The sequence below is a fragment of the Apaloderma vittatum genome, unplaced genomic scaffold (assembly GCF_000703405.1).
Source record: "Apaloderma vittatum isolate BGI_N311 unplaced genomic scaffold, ASM70340v1 scaffold14192, whole genome shotgun sequence".
In the NCBI taxonomy this organism is placed as follows: Eukaryota; Metazoa; Chordata; class Aves; order Trogoniformes; family Trogonidae; genus Apaloderma; species Apaloderma vittatum.
The window spans coordinates 8,901-30,145 of record NW_009701974.1 but is presented as its reverse complement, the minus strand read 5'-3'; the positions used below and the strand labels follow the sequence as shown (position 1 = coordinate 30,145).

The following is a 21,245-nucleotide window of genomic DNA, read 5'->3' as shown; positions in this document are numbered from 1 at the left end:
GGCCGGCCCGTGCCGGGGTCTCCCCTCTCCGCCGTCCCGGCCTTGGGAAAGTTCTTTGTGTTGTGGGATGGGGAACGCCGGGAAACGAGGCTCCCGATAACGGGCAGAGAGGAGGGGGGGAAAAAAAAGGAATTGCTTTTCCCTGCGGTGTTTTGCAGTGCGGTTCAATAACTGTCTCTTGGGCCCTGGGAAAAGAAAAAAACTGTGTGTTGGCCGTGTCTGTCAGGGCGGTGTTTGATCAGTTGGTGACTGTCACGCGTTTTCTGCTTAAAAGTATAAATTCGATGGGGCTTTTTTTATATGTTTTTTGGTGGCTGTTGGGTTCTTTTTTCAACTCCGCAGGTATGGTTTTGCTGGGCTTTCTTTGTCCTGTTGACTTATAGGAGAGGGGCTGGTGTGTACAGTTGAGGCCCCTGAGAGCACATAATTGTGTTGTTGATTGGTATAACTAGTTCATAGATTAATTTTTTTTCAGCTTCTAGTTGCTAAAGGATGTTACAACTGTATGAACAGTTCAGTGTTTGGGCTGTCTGTGCCCCAGCAGTACAGCGTTCAGGCTGCCCATATGTGAAATAACAGCTCGAGACAGTGCAAATGAAATCTTTGCCTGTTTAGTTTTTGGGACAGTAGCCTTCAGAAAGGCTTTCGGAGAGAGTTTGTATTGAACGGCACTTGAAAGAAACTACTGAAACGGAGGAAAATATTTCTGAGATTGGTTTCCACTGCCAAAATGATGACTTGGCATTTAAGGCTTTTTCAAGGCAGTTTGTGTTGGTTTTTTTTTTTCCCTCCTTTCTATGTCTGCAAAGGTTCTTTTAACTTGTTTATGCTGTAGTATAAGCACTTAGTGCTTGCTCTGTGAGATGCATAGTTTAAATAAGCATATCTTAAATACTTTCTTGTGTTGACTACGCAAATGGTCTGAGTTTGTGTGGCCCTAATAGTGGATGTAGTTTTCAGAGAGTTGCTTTAGGATGAGAAGAGGGAAAAGGGCAGAGTCACACAGTGTTTTACTCAGTTTTATTTTCAAGGTTTATTGCCTCCTGAAGGACTCCTTTTTTTTAAAAAAAAAAAAAAGTTCAATATCTAGACTAAGTTTAAAATGTTCTTTTATGTCTCGGCTGAGTTTGAATATGCTCCTTTACTGCGAACAAGTTTTGGTACTAGGCTGGGAGTGAGCTCTGCTTGCTGAGGCATCCATTGATGACCTGGCTTAGTCACTGACAAGATGAAAATTACATTTGTATTGAGATGTCTGAAATAGCATCTCTGTAGCTGCCCAAGGTGTTTTATTGCACACATGTGACTCCCTGTTTAATTTATCAAACTACTAAACAGCATATACATTCATTTCCTAGTAGTTTTGTAGTAACCACAATCATCGAGCGTTACCTTCCTGTAATTATTTGAGGGCTTTTTGCATAGAACACAAGAATTCCACTGTAGCAGTTTTTGCATCTCCCTCTTGACCCTACTTTTGTCTGAAATACCTTTAAATTTAGAATTGCAAGTTGCATTTTAAACATTATTATCCTGGCTAATACTTCTCATGTAGAGCAGTTATGATCTGTCATGGAAATAAAACTTGCAGGCCCTCAAGAACAACTAATAATATCGTTAGTTGAACTCCGTGGTTTTGTTTGTTTGTTTTTATGTGGGGGGAGGGTGGGGGATTTGGGAGAAATAAAACTAAGCCTGTAGGTTAGGAAGGAATATTTTTTTTAACACTTGCAAGCAATTTTTTTTTAATTATTAAAAAAAAAAAAACACCACCAAACCACTGTTCCCCTAACATACCCATCTTAAATATCTTGGGAATAATAGTTGCTTCCATTTGCCTTACTTGCAGGGCTGTTAAGTTGTGTTCCGTCATGGTAGGACAGTCATGAACCTCTAAGAATTCAAAATATTTTCTGAGGCTTAATATAGAAAATAGACACAGTTTGCATTTTTATTTCTCACATTTCATAACTAGGAGGCCTTTATAGAAAATGTGAAGAATAATGTTTTGGAGGGTTTTTTTGTGCCAAAAGTTTTCCTGCTTTAAACGATTTGAAGATAACTTGAGGAAAGAGGGGGCCCTCTTACAGGATTTGTCACACTCCTCAGTTCAAATGTGATGTAGAATATTCACAGCTTTTAATTTTTTAGCTGTAGGCTTCTGAGGGTTTTTTGTTTGTTTTCTTTTTCTTTGTTTGTTTGTTTTTTTAGTTGAACTTGAAGGCTCTCTTTTCTGAGTACTGCCAGGTCTCCTGTCTGTATCAAAGTCCTGTTTCTACTTTAAGGTGGAAACTATCAGAAACCTAACATGTTGCTAATGCTCTCAGCGGTCCCCGGTAACAGCAAGAAAAGTTAAAAATTTGTATGTTGCTCTTTATAGACATTTTAGAAAAAAAAATCGTGAACAGTCACTGAATGCCTGCAGGTTGTCATATCAGTAGTTTTGACACGATACTCTCAGTGCCCTGGGATTGTGATCGGGCACGTAAGTAAAACTTTAAATGTGAACTGGGAGCTGGCTTCGCTTCTCCCTTCACTTCATCTACAAAGGAAATGAACTGAAAGGAATATTGTCTGCTCGCGGAGTCTACAGAGGGTTTTTTCTTGGGATCATTTTATTTCCAGTAGCTCACTAGCCACTGCAGTTTCTCTGGGTTTTTCAGCACATCGTGTGCTGTATTGCTTTATCATACTTTCTTCTTTTAAATATGGAATCAGGAATCATAGACTGGCCTAGGCTAGAAGGGACCTTAGAGATCATTTAATCCAGCCTCCTTGTCTTAGGCAGGGGCGTGGAAACTAAGGTTTCTTGCATGTGTGAAAACATCCTTACTGTCTTTTATCCAAATATGATGTAGGGGAGTTTTGTGGTCCTAAAAGTGGTGCCTCTGAGTGTCCCTTTCTTCCCTTCCTGTTTAGGACACAATAAAAACCTGTTTACCTTCACAAACAGGATTTTTCTGTTCAAAGAGTTTTAATACTAGAACTCGTTACTTGCTGATATGTGCTTCTTTTATTCTTTAGATAATTCTACAAGATCTCTGAATTTCTAACACAGTTTTTTGTATTGTCAGCAGTATTCACAAGTGTAACATTGAAATTTGTGTATGGTTTGGGTTTAATTTGTATATTTATTGGTGTTTAAGTGCTTCAGACTTGCAGAAGGGAACAAGCACTATTGCCTGTTTGCAAAAAGTCACGACTGTTGCTGCCCTGTCACATTAACTGAGACAACAGCCTGTAAAAGTATAGTAAGTGCTGCTTCTCTATTGGCTTTTATAATTTTTAACAAGTTTGAATAATATATCCTCTACAATGTAGTAAAACGAAAAGATTAAGATACCATGCAATAGCATGTTAGAAGTCATGTGGGGTTTTTTAGGTGTATTTGTGCTTATTTTGCTTTCATAAAGTAGAATAGAAACTACTATATATAATGTTATGTTATGTGTAAATTGAGCTAGGAAGGCGAAAATGGGGTGCACTAGGCTGGCCATGGGTAGTGGGTGATTAGCATCAGCTGAGGAAAGTTTTGTGTTTCCAGGAAGGTACGGTTTCTGTTCCTAATGTGTTGAATATATTTCTTTCTTTAGTTGCATAGTATTCAGACATCAAACACTGAAGATACTTGGTTGGTTTTGTGGGGTTTTTTTTGTCATCTTTATACAGAAGGAGGTAATGTTTCAGCCTAGTTTTACTGAAAGACGTGAAAGTAAAAATGAAGTCTTACTTTTTCAGTGTATTTCAAATTTGTAGAGGTTTGTATTCCCCTGTTTCCATGCAGTTCAAGAGGTTGGAGTCTCTGTGGATGTTGTCCTTCTTACATGAACCTTTTGTTGTGAAGTATCCTCAGCATATGCATTACTTAAGTTTCAGAGTGCTGGCAACTTGTGAAAGGTGTTGATGTCTTCTGGCTCTGGTAGTATTAAACATCCAGGCAATATTTATAATACACATTTAGAGAATTAATGGGCCATTAGGACTTCATATCCCATTTGCATCTAGCATCTTGCTGACTTATGAATAGGCAACCTGTTTTGTAGCTAAAGTTTATGATGTGACATGCTCTCTCACAGCAATCTTGATGAAGACATAGCGGTGTTGGAAACCCACCTAGTATCTCTTCCAGCAGTTAGTGTAATATATCTTACCTTTATTGAATAGATTTCTAAGGAATGGCTTTTCCTGACTTTTTTTTGTCAGACAAAGAGGAATTCTTCAGATCACATTTCAGAGTTCTTGCATTTTCAAAATAAATACTAAGATTATGCAGAAGAGGCTGAGATTTTGGTTTTCTGTAGTGTTAAATGTACTCTTTACTATAACTGATTTTGCAGCGTGATGAATGTTAGTAGGACTTCCCTGTATTTAAATTCATGTCAATGCTACTGTACAGGTGCTAGTAGTAAGTTCGCAGCGGTACTGACTTTATGTGGGAATACCTACTAGTAATTGTATTTTCTGTCTGATTTTAGTGGTATCTGCAAAGGTCAATATTTCCATTTAAAACTGTTAGTGATTTACAGATTAATCTTGGTAAATGATTAACAAAAATTTAGTTAAAGTTTCCGAAAGGAGGTATGGATAAATGTTTAACTGCTAAGTTTTCAGAATAAAGAATTGAAAAGTCAGTGGGTTGGGCAATTTGTCCTGTAACGGGTCTTAAAGAATTTCGCAGTTTTTAACTTTACTGAAATGCTTCATAACAATACAGGCTGCGAATGTAGCTTCTCGTAATGACTGCTATTAATTCATCCGTATTTAGTAAGAAAGTAATGAATACGTGAAGACTTTTAATGGATATTTCTGTGTTCAGGTGATGTATTACAGAAGAAACTCACTCTAGATCTTGTGTAGCCTTTAAGCCCTGACTGATAAAGTGCAGAGATGTTTCATAGTTGTTGAAATATGAAGAAAAAAAACGTACATATTGTGGTGTTCAGATGAAGACAGATAGTGTCTGTTTTAATTTTGCTGAGGGTAGATGGAATTCCAGTTGTCAAACACAGAAATGGCTTTTCAGAATGTTTAAAGGGATGCCCGTTAAGCAGAAGAAGTGTGCTCTTAAATTGCTGTACTCAAAAGAATTTGGCTCACACGTAGACTAAGGACTGGTTCGCATTTATGTTGACTAAAGTGTATCGACACCTCAGACTGAGTTTAGTTTACTGTATTGTGACATTCTGTAATGGATCAGAGCAAAATGAATAACATGTATATTGCTTCAACAGCTGAATCCCCAAAGTTCTGCTTGTGTTATTAGTTGCATTTGAACACTTTGTCTTGACAAGCTGACCTGTAAAAATAATGAATGTCCCTGTGCTCGTGACTTTTGAGTTCTGTTTTTGTAACAGGCCTTCCCCTTAACTGACCACTTCATTTACAATTTGATTACAAATTAGACTTTTTTTTTTTTTAATAATTCAGTTTTGTTTGTGTGACTTTCTCGACCATCTGTGTAACCTGTTGTAACTTCTTGTGTGTGTAAAACGTAGCTGAGTATGTAGAAGTAGTTCTAAAGCTTGCTAATGGATTTCTGACTATGAAGTAGTTCTAAAACTTTGCTGCTGGATTTCTGACTATCTGGGTAAATCTAGGACTCTTACCTAGAGTCAATGAGTATTTCAAAACTTGGGATTGTTTCTACGGCTGTATAAATAAAAAAACTGGGAAGTATGGATGATATTAAAATAACACTGCCAGAATTTTGGGGAGTTTTACAGAGGTGGTAGCTGTTGAGAGATGGATGCTATGCAGAGTGTTCCTGTGGCATAATGCTGCATAAATTGCCTTGCCAATGGGCTGGTTTTCCAGATGCTCAGGAAAACAGAAAAATTGAGTTGGTCGCTTGCAGGGTGACACACTTTATGTCTGATAGCTGCTACACCACTAACAAGAGTTAGATGTGGCTTTGTACCCAAAATCAGCAATAGTCTTGATTAGATGCTTGTTGGCAAGTGAAACTTAAAAAACATCTCTGCCCAGTTGGTTGCTTGTTTTACCCAACAGTCTTAAGCACTGCTCCTCCTGGTTTTGACATTTCTCTGCCAAAATGGTTGGCACTAGGTATTGGTGTCCAGCATTACAGGCAAGCTTCATGCTCTCAGTTGTGTGCCAGCTTTATAATTCAGAAACCACATGAATGCTGCGTTAAAACTATATCATGAAATAATTTGTATATACTGTCTTTAAGATAGCTGGGATATTTTTCGTAGTAATTTAAGATTTTACATTTGAAAAGATGACAATTTCTGGTTTAAAATGTTGGCTTTTTTTGTTTCCCTGTGTAGCTATGTAGGAAACCTCTCCAGAGATGTGACTGAAGTTCTCATACTTCAGTTGTTCAGCCAGATTGGACCATGCAAAAGCTGTAAAATGATAACAGAGGTAAGGCCTTTCATATCCAGGGGGTAGCAAATATAATGTGACTTAGGAGAAAGTTGTGCAAAATAAATGGGGTTGGGGGCTTCTTTTGACGTTACTGGCAGTGTTTTTTTCATTTTGGTTTTGTTTGGCTCCAGAGGTATCTTTTTGCAGAAGAGACTTGTTGTGTACAGTCCTGTACTTTTGCCTGCAGCCCTGACATGCCTTTTACCAGCTGATGTGAGATTCCAGTTCATTTAAAAGATTGTTACCCCCTCTTTCCAGAACCAGGTTGTTCTGATTAACAGATACCTTATTGTTTCAAGTGTTACTTGTGGCTGTGTTGTACATATTTCACTTTATTTAAAAACTGGCCTCAGTAATTCTTTTCTTTCTCAAAGATATGCTTCTTTACTGTGGATGAAAAGTAAAAAATGCTCCAAAATAAGTTTGCTCTTCCTGATCCTCTTCTCTGCCAGTGCGAGTAGCTCTTTTCTGCACCTGTCTGTTCTTAGATTACTTTTTTCTTGAAGCTTCCATAATATTCTAGATAAGGTTTTTTCTAAAAAGCATTGGTAAGTGTTAATACTTTACTTTTCTCTGTTAGAAGTACTCTGATACATTTAGGGTGAGTGGCCATTTCTGCGATCATCTTGATCCTAGGCAACTTCTCACTCCCCAATATTTTAACTTCTGCATTTATACTGAGAGACTGGAAGCAGGCAGGGACTAATCAGAGCTTTTACTAAGTTTAATCTTTAGTTCCTCAGTTCGAGTTTTCTCTGTGCTCTTCCTACTTCTTACTGCTTCTTACTAACTTGTAATCGAAGATTTCCTGAATACAGTCACGTTAATTTCTTTTTGTTAAGGTTGTTAATGAAAGTATTGAAAAACAAGTCTTGCCACCAGTCTTCTTTAGGGACACTACTGGTAACCCCTCTGTGGTCTTTTTTCTTCACACTGTGACACTGCTTTTTTGGGTTTTACCTGCTTGTTATCCACCTGATGCTTGTTTGATCACTCTCATCTTTACCTTAAAAAATAATTTCCCATGTGTCACCTTATGAAAACTTTGTAGTGAAGGTAAGAGCTCTGCCACATTTTCAGTAAGTTTATTGGAGAAAGATAGCTAAACAGAAGGATAACAGAGCAGAGTTAGTTTTTTCTCTTGAGAAGCAGTTTTGATTGTCATACACTCTTCAGAAATAAGGTACTGCTGCCCAAACCTTTGGCTATTTGAGAGGTGTGAGCATCAGCTGGATTTCCTGGGAACCAGACGAGAAATTCCAACACTCATTTTACCTTGATTTAGGCTTTGTGATTTTAAGATTTTACATAAGCATAGAAATAACAAGTGAGGTAACCATATGGAATAAGGAGATAAACAGCAAGCTGCTTGCAGCTATATTCAGTTGTACGGAGGTGAACGCACTGGGCTGACCTTAGCACCTGTCACCCAGCAGTCAGCAAGGGCAGGTTGGAACTGGCCTGCAACTAGAGCGCTTGCAACTGGCAGAGGACCTGTCGGTGCTGCCCATCCTTCTCGACAGTGTGCTCTCAGCTTTCCGCAGGCGCTGAGTGACCCTGCAGTGGTTCTCACCTGCCTGTTGATATTAGCACCATTGGTCAAGATTATACCTGAATATTTTCCAGAGTTCCCCTTCTTTAGCCGTGTGTATCAGCTGTTCGCTCATTCTGCTTTTCATTTGTAGAATGTGACATGAACATGTCAAGCGTTTAGAGGTTTCAAGTGTTTGTTTCAGAGGTGGAGGGGTGAATGACATTTACAGGTATCTTGAACACCTAAAGATCTGCAAAAGAGACTCTTCTTATGTTCAGACCAAGTTCTTAAGGCTAACGAAGATCTCCTCACTAAAAATTGCACTTCAGTTGAAGCATAAGCTGCATAAATCTACTGAAGACTTAAATGAGTTTACCAAATCTTGTTTTCATTGCAGCAGGAAAGTAGTTTGAGAAGAGGTGTGGATTAAGGCTTGCTGTTTTGGGGCATCTGGGGTGAATATGCTCGTGGAGCACTTGGTGGCTGTCGTGACTTAAACTCTTTTTTTGTCATCTCAGGTATATTTTCCCTCATCTATTCATTTGGCATCAGTTAAAGACACCTAGTACTGACAGTGTTTAGAAGGATGACTTCAGACTACTTGATCATTTTGAGTGTGTAAAGGTCCCATGATCTGTTCAGCGATTAGATCTTAATAGCTTCATGTGTTCAAGTATAGACAGAGCTGTGTTTGGAGATGTGCAGTTCGGTTTTATGGGGCAGAACTAGAATTTCCTTGTCTATGTAAGTGTGTATAAATTTTCGGAAGTTAAATAGTGGAAGTGGGAAAGGCCTGCTTTTACCTTATGTTAGACCTGTGCTACACTGGAAGGGGCTGATATGCAAGAATACTGATGCCATACAAAGCAGTTTCTTTACGTGCTAGAACTTTCCCTATCCATCCAAGTTTTTTTAGTTTAATACTAGTGTTTATCATCTTTTGGTCTATGTGTGTGCAGAGCAGTTAATATAGCTATTTTGGTGTAAGACTTTTTGGTTTTGTTTTCATTACATCTTTTAGGCAGATAAAAATCCAGTTAAAGTTGGCATTCTGATCATCGTTTCCACTTGATCAACTTTTCAGAAGACTTCTATGCGCTTAATACTCTGGTACATTTAATACTTCAGTGAGCCTTGCCAGTATTTCTAGATGTGATTCAATGGGCCATCTTACAAAAACAGGTTATACCCAAGATGTAAGAGATGAGCAATCAATTATTTAATATCTTTTTCCCTCAGTGAAACTATTTTAAGGGGATATTTCCCAGTTAGGTATAATGTTTTTCACTTGAGACTGAGAATATGCAACTTCTAGGTTTCTGTCTGCTAAAAATTTTCAAGAAAATAAAAGGAAACACTTCTTAAGTAGGAGGAATAAGAAGATTGGAGAAAAAGTATCTGGGGAACAGATCTTTCAAACTTTGAGTGTGTGTGTGTGAACCAGAAGACCATTTTGTTCTTCTCTCTGTTCTTCACCCTTTTTGCCCCCCTTCCATCCGGTCTGCAGATCACTTTTCTGGTGGTTGAATTACTTTTAGTTTAGTCACCTTCAAAGTACTGAGCCCTCACACAAGGTAAACTAGACTTCGGAAATTGCTAGACCTTTAATAAAAAGTCCATCTTAATAATTCTTGCATTTAAGTGTAATGTCAAAGGCTATTTCATAAATCTAATGCAAATCATTCTTAAAGTTTCTAGCTATAAGTAATATATTTTCCTGGATTTTCTTCTCAGCAACCCGATAGCAGAAGGGTCAACTCTTCTGTTGGATTTTCTGTTTTGCAGCATACAAGCAATGACCCTTATTGCTTTGTGGAATTTTATGAACACAGAGATGCAGCTGCTGCATTAGCTGCTATGAATGGGAGAAAAATTTTGGGAAAGGTAAGTTGCCTATGTTGTAATCTTAGATTTAAGGAACACAGGATTGTATAAAACTACGTTTTGTTGAGCATGTTTACTAAGGTTAAATATTGTTAGAATATTTTAAAAATAACAATTAAAAAAGTAAAGGCTTGTTTAGGAAACACATAATTTGTGATGTTCTAATTATGACAGCATTTTATATTAAATGTTGATTTGTAAACTTTGAGAGTTTTAACCCACCTTTGAATGAACTTAAAAAACGTAAGAATGTTGTGAATTTATACTAAATCTTATACTTATTTTCAGGAGGTCAAAGTAAACTGGGCAACAACACCAAGTAGCCAGAAAAAAGATACATCCAGTAAGTAAAGTAATGCCACAGTATCACTTCTACACAAATACTTCACAGCGTGGTAATAATTTGTCATAAGTGCATTTAAACGTAACTTTTCTCCTTCCCATCTTGTGCTTAATAGAATTTTGCAAACTAATTCTTCTGTTTCTGCTTTACAACTGGGGAAACTGGAGTGGACAGATTAAATTGATGCTGCTCATCAAATGGATCTGTGAGCGTTCCTGGTTCCCAGTGTGCAGAGCATCACTTTTCTCAGGAGCTAAATTTTAGGTAGCAGTTAGATATTTGATTAGTAAATTATTTATTTTCAGATCACTTCCATGTGTTCGTTGGGGATTTAAGTCCAGAAATAACAACAGAAGACATCAAGTCAGCATTTGCTCCTTTTGGTAAAATATCGTAAGTATCATGATAAACATTTCCAATATAAGTTAGAAAATACGTGCAGTGAAAATGTGTTTCTGAGTTGAAATGTTATTTCTTATCTATTTAGATAACTTTTTCTGATGTTAATTTCCTTATGCTGGGTGGGCAGTAAAGAGGGGTCATTGTTTCATCTCAGTATCTATCGTGGTTGTGAATACAGTAAATGTAATTGTGCTTTGGTTTTGCTGAAAGCAATGTGCTTTTAACCTAATTGATATGCTGATGTCCATCAAGTTTTTATGAAAGTTTAATTGCTCTTCCTAAGTGTGTCTTTTCTGTGTTCAGAATGTGTACAGAGTAGTGACTTGACAACTAGTAAATGTTGCCTCCTCAGTGTATTTGATGTGCATTCGTACCGGGTTTCATAGGCAGTAGAGAAAACGGGGCAATAAGAGTATGATTTTCTGAAGCAGCTAGTCGAATTACTTGTGAATGTTGTGAAAAAAGCTGCTGCCTATGAGAAATCTACTTTTTTGGCTGGTAGCGGGAAGAATTAAAGTTATAGTGTTTAAATGCAAGAATTTACAATATGTGCACATTTCTACCAGTTAAGAGAATGTTTCTCGAAACTTCCCGTAGATAAATCAGGTGACGCAAAATCACCTGGTGTTCTAACTGAACATATTTAACGTTACAAGAATCCTTGTGAGTGCTAAAGTGTGTATGTCTTTAAGAGCACCGTGATGAAAGAGTCTGTTAATCTTCTATCAGATTTACCTTTATACAAATATTTCAAAGTTGCACATGAACGTTTTTATACTACTTTACAGGAATATATTTCTAAGAACAAAATTCTTATTTTTCTCTTGTTCTGTACGCATATTTTTAAATGAATCATAAATCTTATTTCTTACCTCTGCTGTTCTGTTTACTTTGCTTTTTGTCTCTTAATGTGGTAAGTAGTACTGTTTTAAAAATCAATTTAAAGAGAATAATTCAGGTTTCTGTTTCTCAATCTATATTTATACCTGAGACCTGCAGTTTTTCTAAAGTCCAAGTCACAATTAAAAGTAATAGCATTCTGGTTATTTTGCAGAATTGCTCATAAGAATGGACAGGATCTTGAAGGCTAACTGCAAGGAACTGTGCACACTGGAACTCAGTTGTAGATTTTTTCTCATTTCTATTTATTCTTATTATACATTATTTATATATACATATTTTAGTATTTACATTTTAACATTCTATATTCAGTGCAGTTCTATATTTCCAATCATTTTAACTTACTCACTAAAATTTCTGTGTAAATTTGTTGTTTTCGTACTGGTGTGCTTAGCATTGTTGTTAGTTTTATTCTCCTTTCTTAAATTTCTGAAAATGTCAATTTTTCAAAATTTACAGCTACCCAAACTCCAAAATGATGGTAGAGAATTGACCAAGAAAAATAAAGAAATCTGTTAACAGGCCATGTATGCCTTTTAATTCCTATTTTTTCCTCTTTTTCGATTTTTTAATATTTCATATATTTTGTATCACTAGGCAGAAGACCTTTAACTATTTAGAAAATGCATGGTAAATTAGATAGAATTGTTACAGTAATTTATAGAACAGTAAACCTTAGAGGACCCTAGCCAATAGAATATTAGACAAGGAAACTTTATTTCTCTTATACTTCAAATTTGAGCTTTCTAGTTTTAGCCAGTATAGGTTATGTGGATAGGTTGCATGTTTATTACATGTTATTTTTTTTGTCCTACTGCTTTTTTCTAACAGGTAAAGAAGCAATAGGGAGAGTTCAGGAATGACATGTAGTTTTAGGGCTAACTGAATTTATAAGAAAAAATTATGCTCACAATACAGTGTGTGTGGTTCCTTTTAGTTTTTATTTTGCAGGTTCTTAATATCGCCCTCATATAGCTGTGCTTCTTTTCACAGGGACGCACGGGTAGTTAAAGATATGGCAACTGGAAAGTCAAAAGGCTATGGTTTTGTATCTTTTTATAACAAACTGGTGAGTAATCACAATGTAGATTTAAAATAATTTTCCACTTCTGATTTTCCCTCTTTGTTTATGTATTCGCTGAAGGGAAACAAATTTACTTGTGAGGGGCAAATCTGCTTTAGTAAAAATCTTTACCGTTCAGGGTTGAAACGGTCCGGATGACAGCAATGCTGTGAGAACACGGCGCAAAACGATTAGGGAGCTTTGGAAGAGAAGATTCCTAAATGTGAGAGGCTTGTTTGAGTGTGTCAGGGTAGTTCAGCAGAGCCTCACCTACAGTGAGGCGGGTGCCCGGCCCCACCAGCTGGGCTTTGGGTCACTTCACTGCGGCGACAGGTCCGGGCTGGCCCTGGAGCCCTCGATCCAAAGGAACGCGGTGCCATGCTGCAGGGTTGGGTGCTCACCAGGTTTAGGTTCATGCCAGAGCTCACTCTTTTTGGAGAACTAACGCAACCAAGTTCTTCATGCGCTGAAAAGTAGGGCTGGATTTATTTGCTTCGACAAAACTCCTGGTTGATCCTTTGCTTGAGTTGTTGGAACGTCTTGAAATCTCAGATGGCTTGTTGTACTGAGTACTTAGAATCAACACTTTGCTGCAAACTAAAGTGCTTCTAAAGCATTTTGCTTACGCGTGTTGTAAAGCTAAAGGTTGTCCTTGGTTTTGTGGTGGATGGCATTGCATGATGGATAATGCTACTTTCGCTTAGGAAGAAAGCTTCCAACGAGCGACTAGTGCAGTACCCCTTTCCGATACAGATATTAAATCTGTTATTTGTAGAATTTTGTGCTGATAAAAATAGTCCTGTGGCCTACCATTTATAGTAATATAATTGACTTAACAAATAATTCTTAGTAATTTGGAAATTAAATAAATGTATGACAGTGTAAGTAATTTGTGAAAAGTTGTACGTGTTTAGTGGTATGTTTAGGACAACATGGGGAAACTGAAAACCATTTTCCTTAAATGTTTTGTATAGGAAAAACTCAGTTAAGGATTAGGCATATAAGCCAGTTTGTGTGATCAGAAGTCCTACGTGTCATGACTCTTTTTCTGTCTTCTGTAACAGTTACATGGAGCTGAATCTTAGAAAGCAAAAGTTGTAATTTCGTTGCTTCAGATTTGCACATGCCATAAGATACAACTGAATGCCTCGATTTAGTGTGCTTTTCCACTTACGCTTGTTTTGTGTTGCACCTGAAATAGACAAGGGGAGTAGATGTCTTATTTCCCTGTAGCCCCCTTTCCTTATCACATGGCTGGTTTTGTTTTCTGTGACCATAGGGGAAATGTTGTAACAGTCATATGGAATTCAAGTTGGTGGATTCTTCTGAGACTGAACTGTAAAAACTCTGATTTAAAATCTGTATTAAATCTGCAAAACTAAGGGATGAATTCTAGATGTAACACTAAAAAGTACTTCTGAAGTTTATTCCCTGATTGCTCTTCATTCAAATAGCAGCTGCACGCGTGCTGCGTAACCACGCGGAGGTAGTAGCTTTAAGGCCTACTTTCCAGAATTCGTTGTCATCCTGCTAGATTTGAAGCGGTGGGATATGTTCCCAGACCAGGTACTCCAGGCCGAGGTCTTAATGCACACCACAGTTGAAAGAAAATTAAACTACGTTGAACTGGAATAGTTTTGGCATGGGCTCCGCTCTGTTTTTGTGATAGCTGTGATCCTCAAGACTGGCAGCAAGATTCCTTAAACTAGTTTCCTTTCCTAGTCAGTTTGTACTTTAATCATTTTATTTTGGGAGTGAGGGTGCTTGAGTAAGGATTTTAGTGTTCTTTATTACCTGATGGTTTGTTTTTGTTGTTTGTTTCTTATTAGTGATCTCTCATAATTTCTTGGTTTATATTTATGTATTGTCTTCAAGCTGAGCACTCCATGTAATTAAAGCTTAGGGGGATCAAGATCCTGGGTGATTTGAGACAAGTCTGTTATAGTTGGAAGCCTTCAGTGTGAAGCAGGACGATGCTAGCTGCTCACTTGTAGCTTTTGTCCCTATATTCTCTTTACCCCTTATGCTCGACATTTTCTTTCTGAAGCTTTGTGCCCTTGGAAAAGCATTTAAAATGTGTATGCTCTTTGCTGCCCTTTCAGAGCGATTAGGGAAAAAATTGCTTCTTGCAGGTGTTAGCAAACTTAATCCTTGCTTGCTAGATGTTTCTGCTTACAGTGTGAACATAAAGATTGTCTTCTAGTCAAGTTCAAGAGAAGAAGTTAAGCCACGTGGACCATGAACTCTTGTGTGTGTGTGTGTTCATACAATGACTTTAATATTTAGAGAACTTACAAAGCAGACAGACATCGCGTGCCTCCAGAGGGCAGAAGAGAGGATGGGACGGTCTGTGTGTGCACGCGAATAAGTAAAAGGAAACTTAATCTATTTGTACCTCAGCATTACAGTTTCTTAGTAACAGCCTTTCAGCCTTCCCAGAACTTTTCTGCCTAAATTTGGCCCATTATGTTGAGTCCATGTAAAGATTCTGATAAAACACGTTCTGATCTTATTTTACATAATGCCTTTTGCAAACACGTACTGCGTGGCATAATTGTTACTTGAGTTACATCTGAGAAATTTTTCAGCGAGGGATTTTGATGATTATAAAGTTTCTGACTTTTCATCTGTAATTATTAAATAGACTTTTGTGTGTTGTATTTGTAATACAGTCAGTTGACAATATATTTTTAATGTAATTAAAATTATAGTTGTTTTATTTCAGTGATTGCTTCTGGCATCTGTATGACCTTTGTACTTTTTTGGGCTGCCTTTAAATATTCTAATAGAGATGCTTGTTGTATGGAGGTGGTATAGGTATGAGCGTAGCTGGCTTCTAACCTGTCTGTAGAAAACAGAGGTGGGAGGAAGGTTTTATCAAATTAATTGTGAGGGCCTTCTCTGTAACCCATGGGCTTCATGTTTCTTCATTTTTGGCTGCTTGTTGTCATTCAGAATTTGATATACCTTTTAGTACTGTTAATGGTTTTGTCAAGAGAATTGACTGACAACCAAGTCTTTCTTAGAAGTAGGCTTGTACATTTGGTTCAGATGTGTTACGATCTGCTATTTTAATCTCTTTAGGATGCAGAAAATGCTATTGTACACATGGGAGGTCAGTGGTTGGGAGGCCGTCAGATCAGAACTAACTGGGCAACACGGAAACCACCAGCCCCCAAAAGTACACAAGAAAGTAAGACTTCTACGTAATGCTGTGTTGTCCTTGCTGTCTTGCACGTCGCTGTTCAATGGAGGAATATTTCCAAAATCATGTTGCTTCAGTTGGATATCTAGCTTGATTTCCAGATCTTAAAGAATAGATTTTTTTTTTAATATATATATTACAGCAACGTAGTGGTGAAACTACTGGCTATCATAAAATATTAAATGTGTTTGTTGAATGTGTGATTTGACTTGTGCAAGTGTCTGGAATGCTGTGGTTGCTGTTAGCCTACTGCTTAACACCAGCCTTCTCTCTTTATAGATAATACAAAACAGTTGCGGTTTGAAGATGTAGTAAATCAGTCAAGTCCAAAAAATTGTACTGTGTACTGTGGAGGGATTGCTTCTGGGCTAACAGGTATGATTAGTTTATTGCTTTTTTTTTATAATTGAAGGTTTTTGGGCAGCCAAGAGGGTTACTAATTCATAAACATTGTATGTTGTAGATCAACTGATGAGACAGACCTTTTCACCATTTGGACAGATTATGGAAATAAGGGTGTTCCCAGAAAAAGGTTACTCATTTGTCAGGTATGGACAGAGAAAACAAAATCTGTGATTTTTGTTCATGTCATTATGTCTCATTTTTCCTTAATCTCATGTAATGTGAACTTCTGTTGATGATTTAAAAGCTGTCACCATATGTTCATAGAAAAATGTGGAGCTTTTAAAAGTGGCCACCAGTCTTTTTACCTGAGAAGATGAATATCTGTGAAAGCAGATCTTTTTCTCTGGATTTCCTGTATGTATGGAGTCACTGTTTTTTAACAATCAGATTGAAGGTACTAGAAAGTGTAACATTAGTTGTTCTGTGTTTTTTTTTATGTTCTTTAGATTTTCAACCCATGAAAGTGCAGCACATGCTATTGTTTCAGTTAATGGAACCACAATTGAAGGACACGTTGTTAAATGTTATTGGGGTAAAGAATCTCCTGATATGACTAAAAACTTCCAACAGGTAACTGCACTTGAACCTTTTCACTGCATCGTAAAACCAAGCGTGTAACGCCTTCCCAGTTACAATAGCTAAGTTCTGTGGTAGAGTTCTTATGAAATTCCATGTTCTGTCTCAGTTATGTTCCAGTTGTTCATCAAATTGGGCTAGTGATTTTGATGGAATATCTTCTGGATATGATTCAAGATAGGGAGAAACTTGGAGGTAATTCTAATTCTTGTTAGTTCACTAACTGCAGACTAGGTGACTATCCAACAAAATATTCTTTGGTCTTTCAAACACACACATACGTGCTTTTCAAGTACAAGGATTTAATAAAGTCACAGTGGTATCTTATTTTTCTGATCTCGTTCTCGCTTGTTTTAGCCCTGTGATTGATGTAGCCAAAAACTTGACCTTCAGTACAAAAGGAACATAATCTGTTTCTAGAACCTGAAGTACTCTAAATTATTCTCTCCTTAGGTGGATTACAGTCAGTGGGGGCAATGGAGCCAAGTATATGGAAATCCCCAACAGTACGGGCAATATATGGCTAATGGCTGGCAAGTACCATCGTATGGAATGTATGGCCAAGCATGGAATCAACAGGGTTTTGGAGTAGAGTGAGTAATTGCATTTAATTTTTTAGAATATTCTACGAATGTTGTATTTGTGGTTCAGACTCATTTGGTTCAAGGATTGCACAGGCTTTCAGGCCTTAGGTGGGCTCCTGTGGGCTTAGAGCTTGTGCTCAGAGATTGCCCTGGGCCAGGTGATGGAGTGAGTCGCACCGACTTGTGCTCAGTCACACATTTTACATGTGCAGCTCGTTTGAGATTGAAGGCACAAAGACCTTCTCCTATGGTAGCATCTTGGGTGATGGTCTTGTCTGATGCCTGAAAATGAATAGTGAATACTGGAGAGTCTGCGCCACGGAGCCTGAGTATTTGCTGAAGAGTTCATAACCCTGGAGAGAAGCAGCTACGTATTGACATTTTAACTTGGGTGCTTTCAGAATTTGGGGGAGCTTTTTTAGTACTTGATCTCTCAAAGACTCAAGTCTTCACAACATGTTTTTATTTTAGAGTAACTTCTTTGTTTTCATAATTCTTCATTATCTCTTGCCAATTAAGTGTTTTAAGCCCTGATAAACATTGCTGGTATTCGTGCCAGTTAAGCGCTGGGAATTTTTTGCATTTCTGTGTCACTGATGTTGACTTGCAGCCACCTGCGTATGTGCATGCCTTTGGAGGCGGTTGTCCTATGCAACTAGTGCCTAAGGTTTGTGGGGCTTTTTTATTCCTTTGTTCTTAAAAAGCTTTCATTATTTTCAAGAATCACAGTTTCTAGCATTTAACCTAAATTTCTTGTTAAAGAGAAATTGTACTGTTTTGGTATGAATAGTAGCATAGGCAGTATGTTATGATGTTCGGGTTTTGGTTTTGTTTGGGTTTTTTTCTCAGTCTCTTGTCTTGTAGATAACTAGCTTGTATGATTACTTTCCTCTTTTTCTTTTCCTTGCTTTTTTTTAACCATGCTGTTTCTTTTTAAGCCAATCTCCATCTGCTGCCTGGATGGGTGGATTTGGTGCTCAACCTGCCCAGGGACAAGGTGCTCCTGTAATACCTAACCAAGCTGGATATGGTATGGCAAGCTACCAAACGCAGTGAGCTGGGACTCTGTTTAAAAGTGTGTATTTCATGATAGGCTGCAGTTTCCAGTGACATTCTGAAGACTGGAATGTAGACAATGAAAAAAAAAAAAGAAAATATTTATTTTAAAAATGGAAATGTTTGGAACCTTTAGCACAGCTTTGCTTTGGTGAAGGACACAAATGTCTTCTAGTTCTGCCTTTTTAAGTTTTTGTTCATGATGGATATGAACATGTTTTTCTTTGTGTACAAAAATTAAAAATAAAGTCAATAAAGACAATTCTGACTACAAATTTTGATATAGTAGGAGAAATGGCTTAATGAATTTGATCTTTTAGGTTACCATTCCATTTTTTTTTTGTTCTGTCTTCAGTGTTTTATATCACTGTGCTTTTTAAGACAAATGACGTTGAAAAACGGCAAGTTGCTTTTAGTTGAACACACATCCTGAAATAAACTGTGGACCAATTATTACAACCTGCTAGACAGTATTGATTTTTCAAGAAACCTATGGGCATAGCTCAGAAAGTGTATGTAGGTCTTGGAATAATTTTTTAAAAAAATATTTAATTTTTCTACACGCTTAAAGAAAACAGTCGGATACAAAGAATAGTTTCAGTCTAAAATGAAAAACAGTACTGTCTTGACTAATTTCACGTAACTTTTACTGTCCACATTCAGGCACACACAAAAAGTTTTCAGAGCTGGTTTGCTTATTAAGACTGTAGTAATTTGCATTTAATTTTGAGAAGTAAAAACGTTTTTGCAAGTATGGTGTTTGTATTCAAATCAAACAGTCATACTTGTGCTTTTACATAAAGTTTGAAGGCTACACATTGTAAATATTTCATAATTACAGTGTTTCGAAAGCATGCTCAAACATAGAAGTAGCAATGTAATTATTCAAAGTAATACTTAATATACTCTACTGCTTTAACTGCAGTAGATCGACAAGAATGTGCAAGACTGACATTTCCAAAGTTGGCTATTATGTAAAGCTACATAAAGAACTATAACAAAGAGCCTTAATTTTAATTTCATAAATCTTTAACGCATCACCTTTTTGTCATTAGAAATACCAATTTTTTGCTTTACATTATTTGGTATGTAAATACCTTGGTTAACAACCTTGTAAACCTATTTCAAGGTTATTATAAGTTGTATAGTATCTTGAGTGTTTTGAAAAATCTTGATGTTTTTTAAGTCTAGAAATATTTTGCCCAAGAATTTTTTAACAAGATTGTTAAAAACATCTTATTTTAGAGACTATTCAATGTGCCATTTGGTAAATGGAGATGCAGTTCAAACAGTACACTGAGTTGTGACTTATTTTTAATTAAAGTTTTTGTCTTTATGGGTGGTTTGCATGTGATGAACCTGTACAGAGGCTGGGTTGTTTGTGTACTGGGTGTGTAAATGGATAAATCATGAAGATGTTTAAATGGTATACTTGGGTTATTTCTGAAATATTTTATGGATACATTGATATAAACTGCCTCAATAAATTTGAAGTTGAAAATGAATGTAAGTTAGATAAAAGTACTGTGTCTTACCTGTGACAGCTAGGGGGTGCACATGTTTCAGCTGTATGCCGAAATACACTGAGGCAGGCACAATTTAAAAAAAAAAAGAAAAAAGTAGGATTTGCAGTGATAGTTCAGTGAAGCAAAGTTGCATTTTAAAAGAAATTGAATGTTTGATTTTTAGAGATGATTGATAGTTCTAAGTGAGTGTCTGAGAAGCTGCATATTTTATCTTTTTCTATTTCTTACCATGCAGGTGTTGTGAGTTAGAATAGATTTTGAAATGGAACTTTGGAGTTTTGTTAAACCCAGCCAGGTTGTGCAAATAACTACACTTAATGCTGTAGCAAATCACATGAGGGTTTTTTTGTTTGTTTGGGTTCTTTTTGGTGTTCCTCCTCTTCTACTTGACATGCTAAATAGTACCTTGACTTTTAGATCACGTTGGAAGTGAGAATACTGGAAGAGCAATTTAGTCAGTTGGCTCAGCTGGACCCAGAAAATCCTCTGGGCATCTAATGCATGCAATAATGACTGGAGTTAAATGTGGAACCGTAAGTGCTCGTGATGACAGAATTGGCCCTTTATCTCTGTTTCTCCTTTATGGTATACATAGTGTTTTTCCACTCGAGTTAGGAATCTTGTCTACGGGACTTCTGTTTTTCTATAAATTTTGTATATATGTGTATATCTACGCGAGGATCGGCCTATACATTGTAGTTTGGGGAAAAAAAAAATCACACGTAAGTCTGCATTTTTGTTACAGTTACCTGATTTAAAAAAATAAATCACGGGTCAGTAGATACATGAATTACTGTAGGATTTCTTAGATTTCACTTGAAATTTGAGGTTTCTACGTAATTCTAGGCGCTTAACATACGACTGTGTTGTGGATGCATGCTGGTATGTAAGCAGTATGTTCTTTAGGCGCTACTGAAGATTTAGATGATGCAAATATGTTGCCACCTAAATGCCCCTGTAGATGGGCGTGAGATTAAGGCAATGATCTTTCAGGTCTCAGTGTGTAGATCACTTTAAATCTGATTATTTAATATGCCTGCTGTGGAGCTGGGCCGTACCTGATCTGTATTTCAGGATCAAAGATAGGATATACTTTCTCATTTTAAGTCTTTTGACATTGATTTTTATACAGCTTTTCTTTAATGGTGATACTTCTTCGCGGACTGCTCGAGATGCTGGGGTCTCCGGTGGCCTTTAATGTTTCTCTAGCACTGCGAGGAAGTGTTGTAATTTGGATTGCTTTCTACTCGGTAGCGTTCATAAATGCATCACTGACAATTTTTTGGCACCAAAGAGCCTCTTGCACCATACTGCTTTTTATAAGTGACTGTTACACTGTTGTAATTGCTCTAACTACAGAAACCAACCACTACCTAA

At 37.1% G+C, this 21,245-nt stretch overlaps 1 protein-coding gene across 1 annotated transcript; it reads left to right on the top strand.

Moving 5' to 3' along the window:
- Nucleotides 1-6,296: 6,296 nt before the first annotated feature.
- Nucleotides 6,297-18,617, top strand: TIAL1 (TIA1 cytotoxic granule-associated RNA binding protein-like 1). Its single transcript, XM_009879357.1, has 11 exons — nucleotides 6,297-6,387; nucleotides 9,659-9,808; nucleotides 10,097-10,151; nucleotides 10,457-10,544; nucleotides 12,447-12,522; nucleotides 15,601-15,709; nucleotides 16,001-16,096; nucleotides 16,185-16,269; nucleotides 16,573-16,696; nucleotides 17,156-17,295; nucleotides 18,225-18,617. The coding sequence occupies exons 1-11, from the start codon at nucleotides 6,376-6,378 to the stop codon at nucleotides 18,340-18,342; spliced, it is 1,053 nt and encodes a 350-aa protein (XP_009877659.1). The 5' UTR covers nucleotides 6,297-6,375; the 3' UTR covers nucleotides 18,343-18,617.
- The last annotated feature ends 2,628 nt before the right edge of the window (nucleotides 18,618-21,245 follow it).

Excerpts from the sequence above, each read along its gene's own strand:
- TIAL1 (XM_009879357.1), top strand. Across the intron at positions 9,809-10,096 it reads GGAGAAAAATTTTGGGAAAG|GAGGTCAAAGTAAACTGGGC; the intron begins GTAAGTTGCCTA and ends ACTTATTTTCAG. Across the intron at positions 15,710-16,000 it reads CCCCAAAAGTACACAAGAAA|ATAATACAAAACAGTTGCGG; the intron begins GTAAGACTTCTA and ends CTCTCTTTATAG.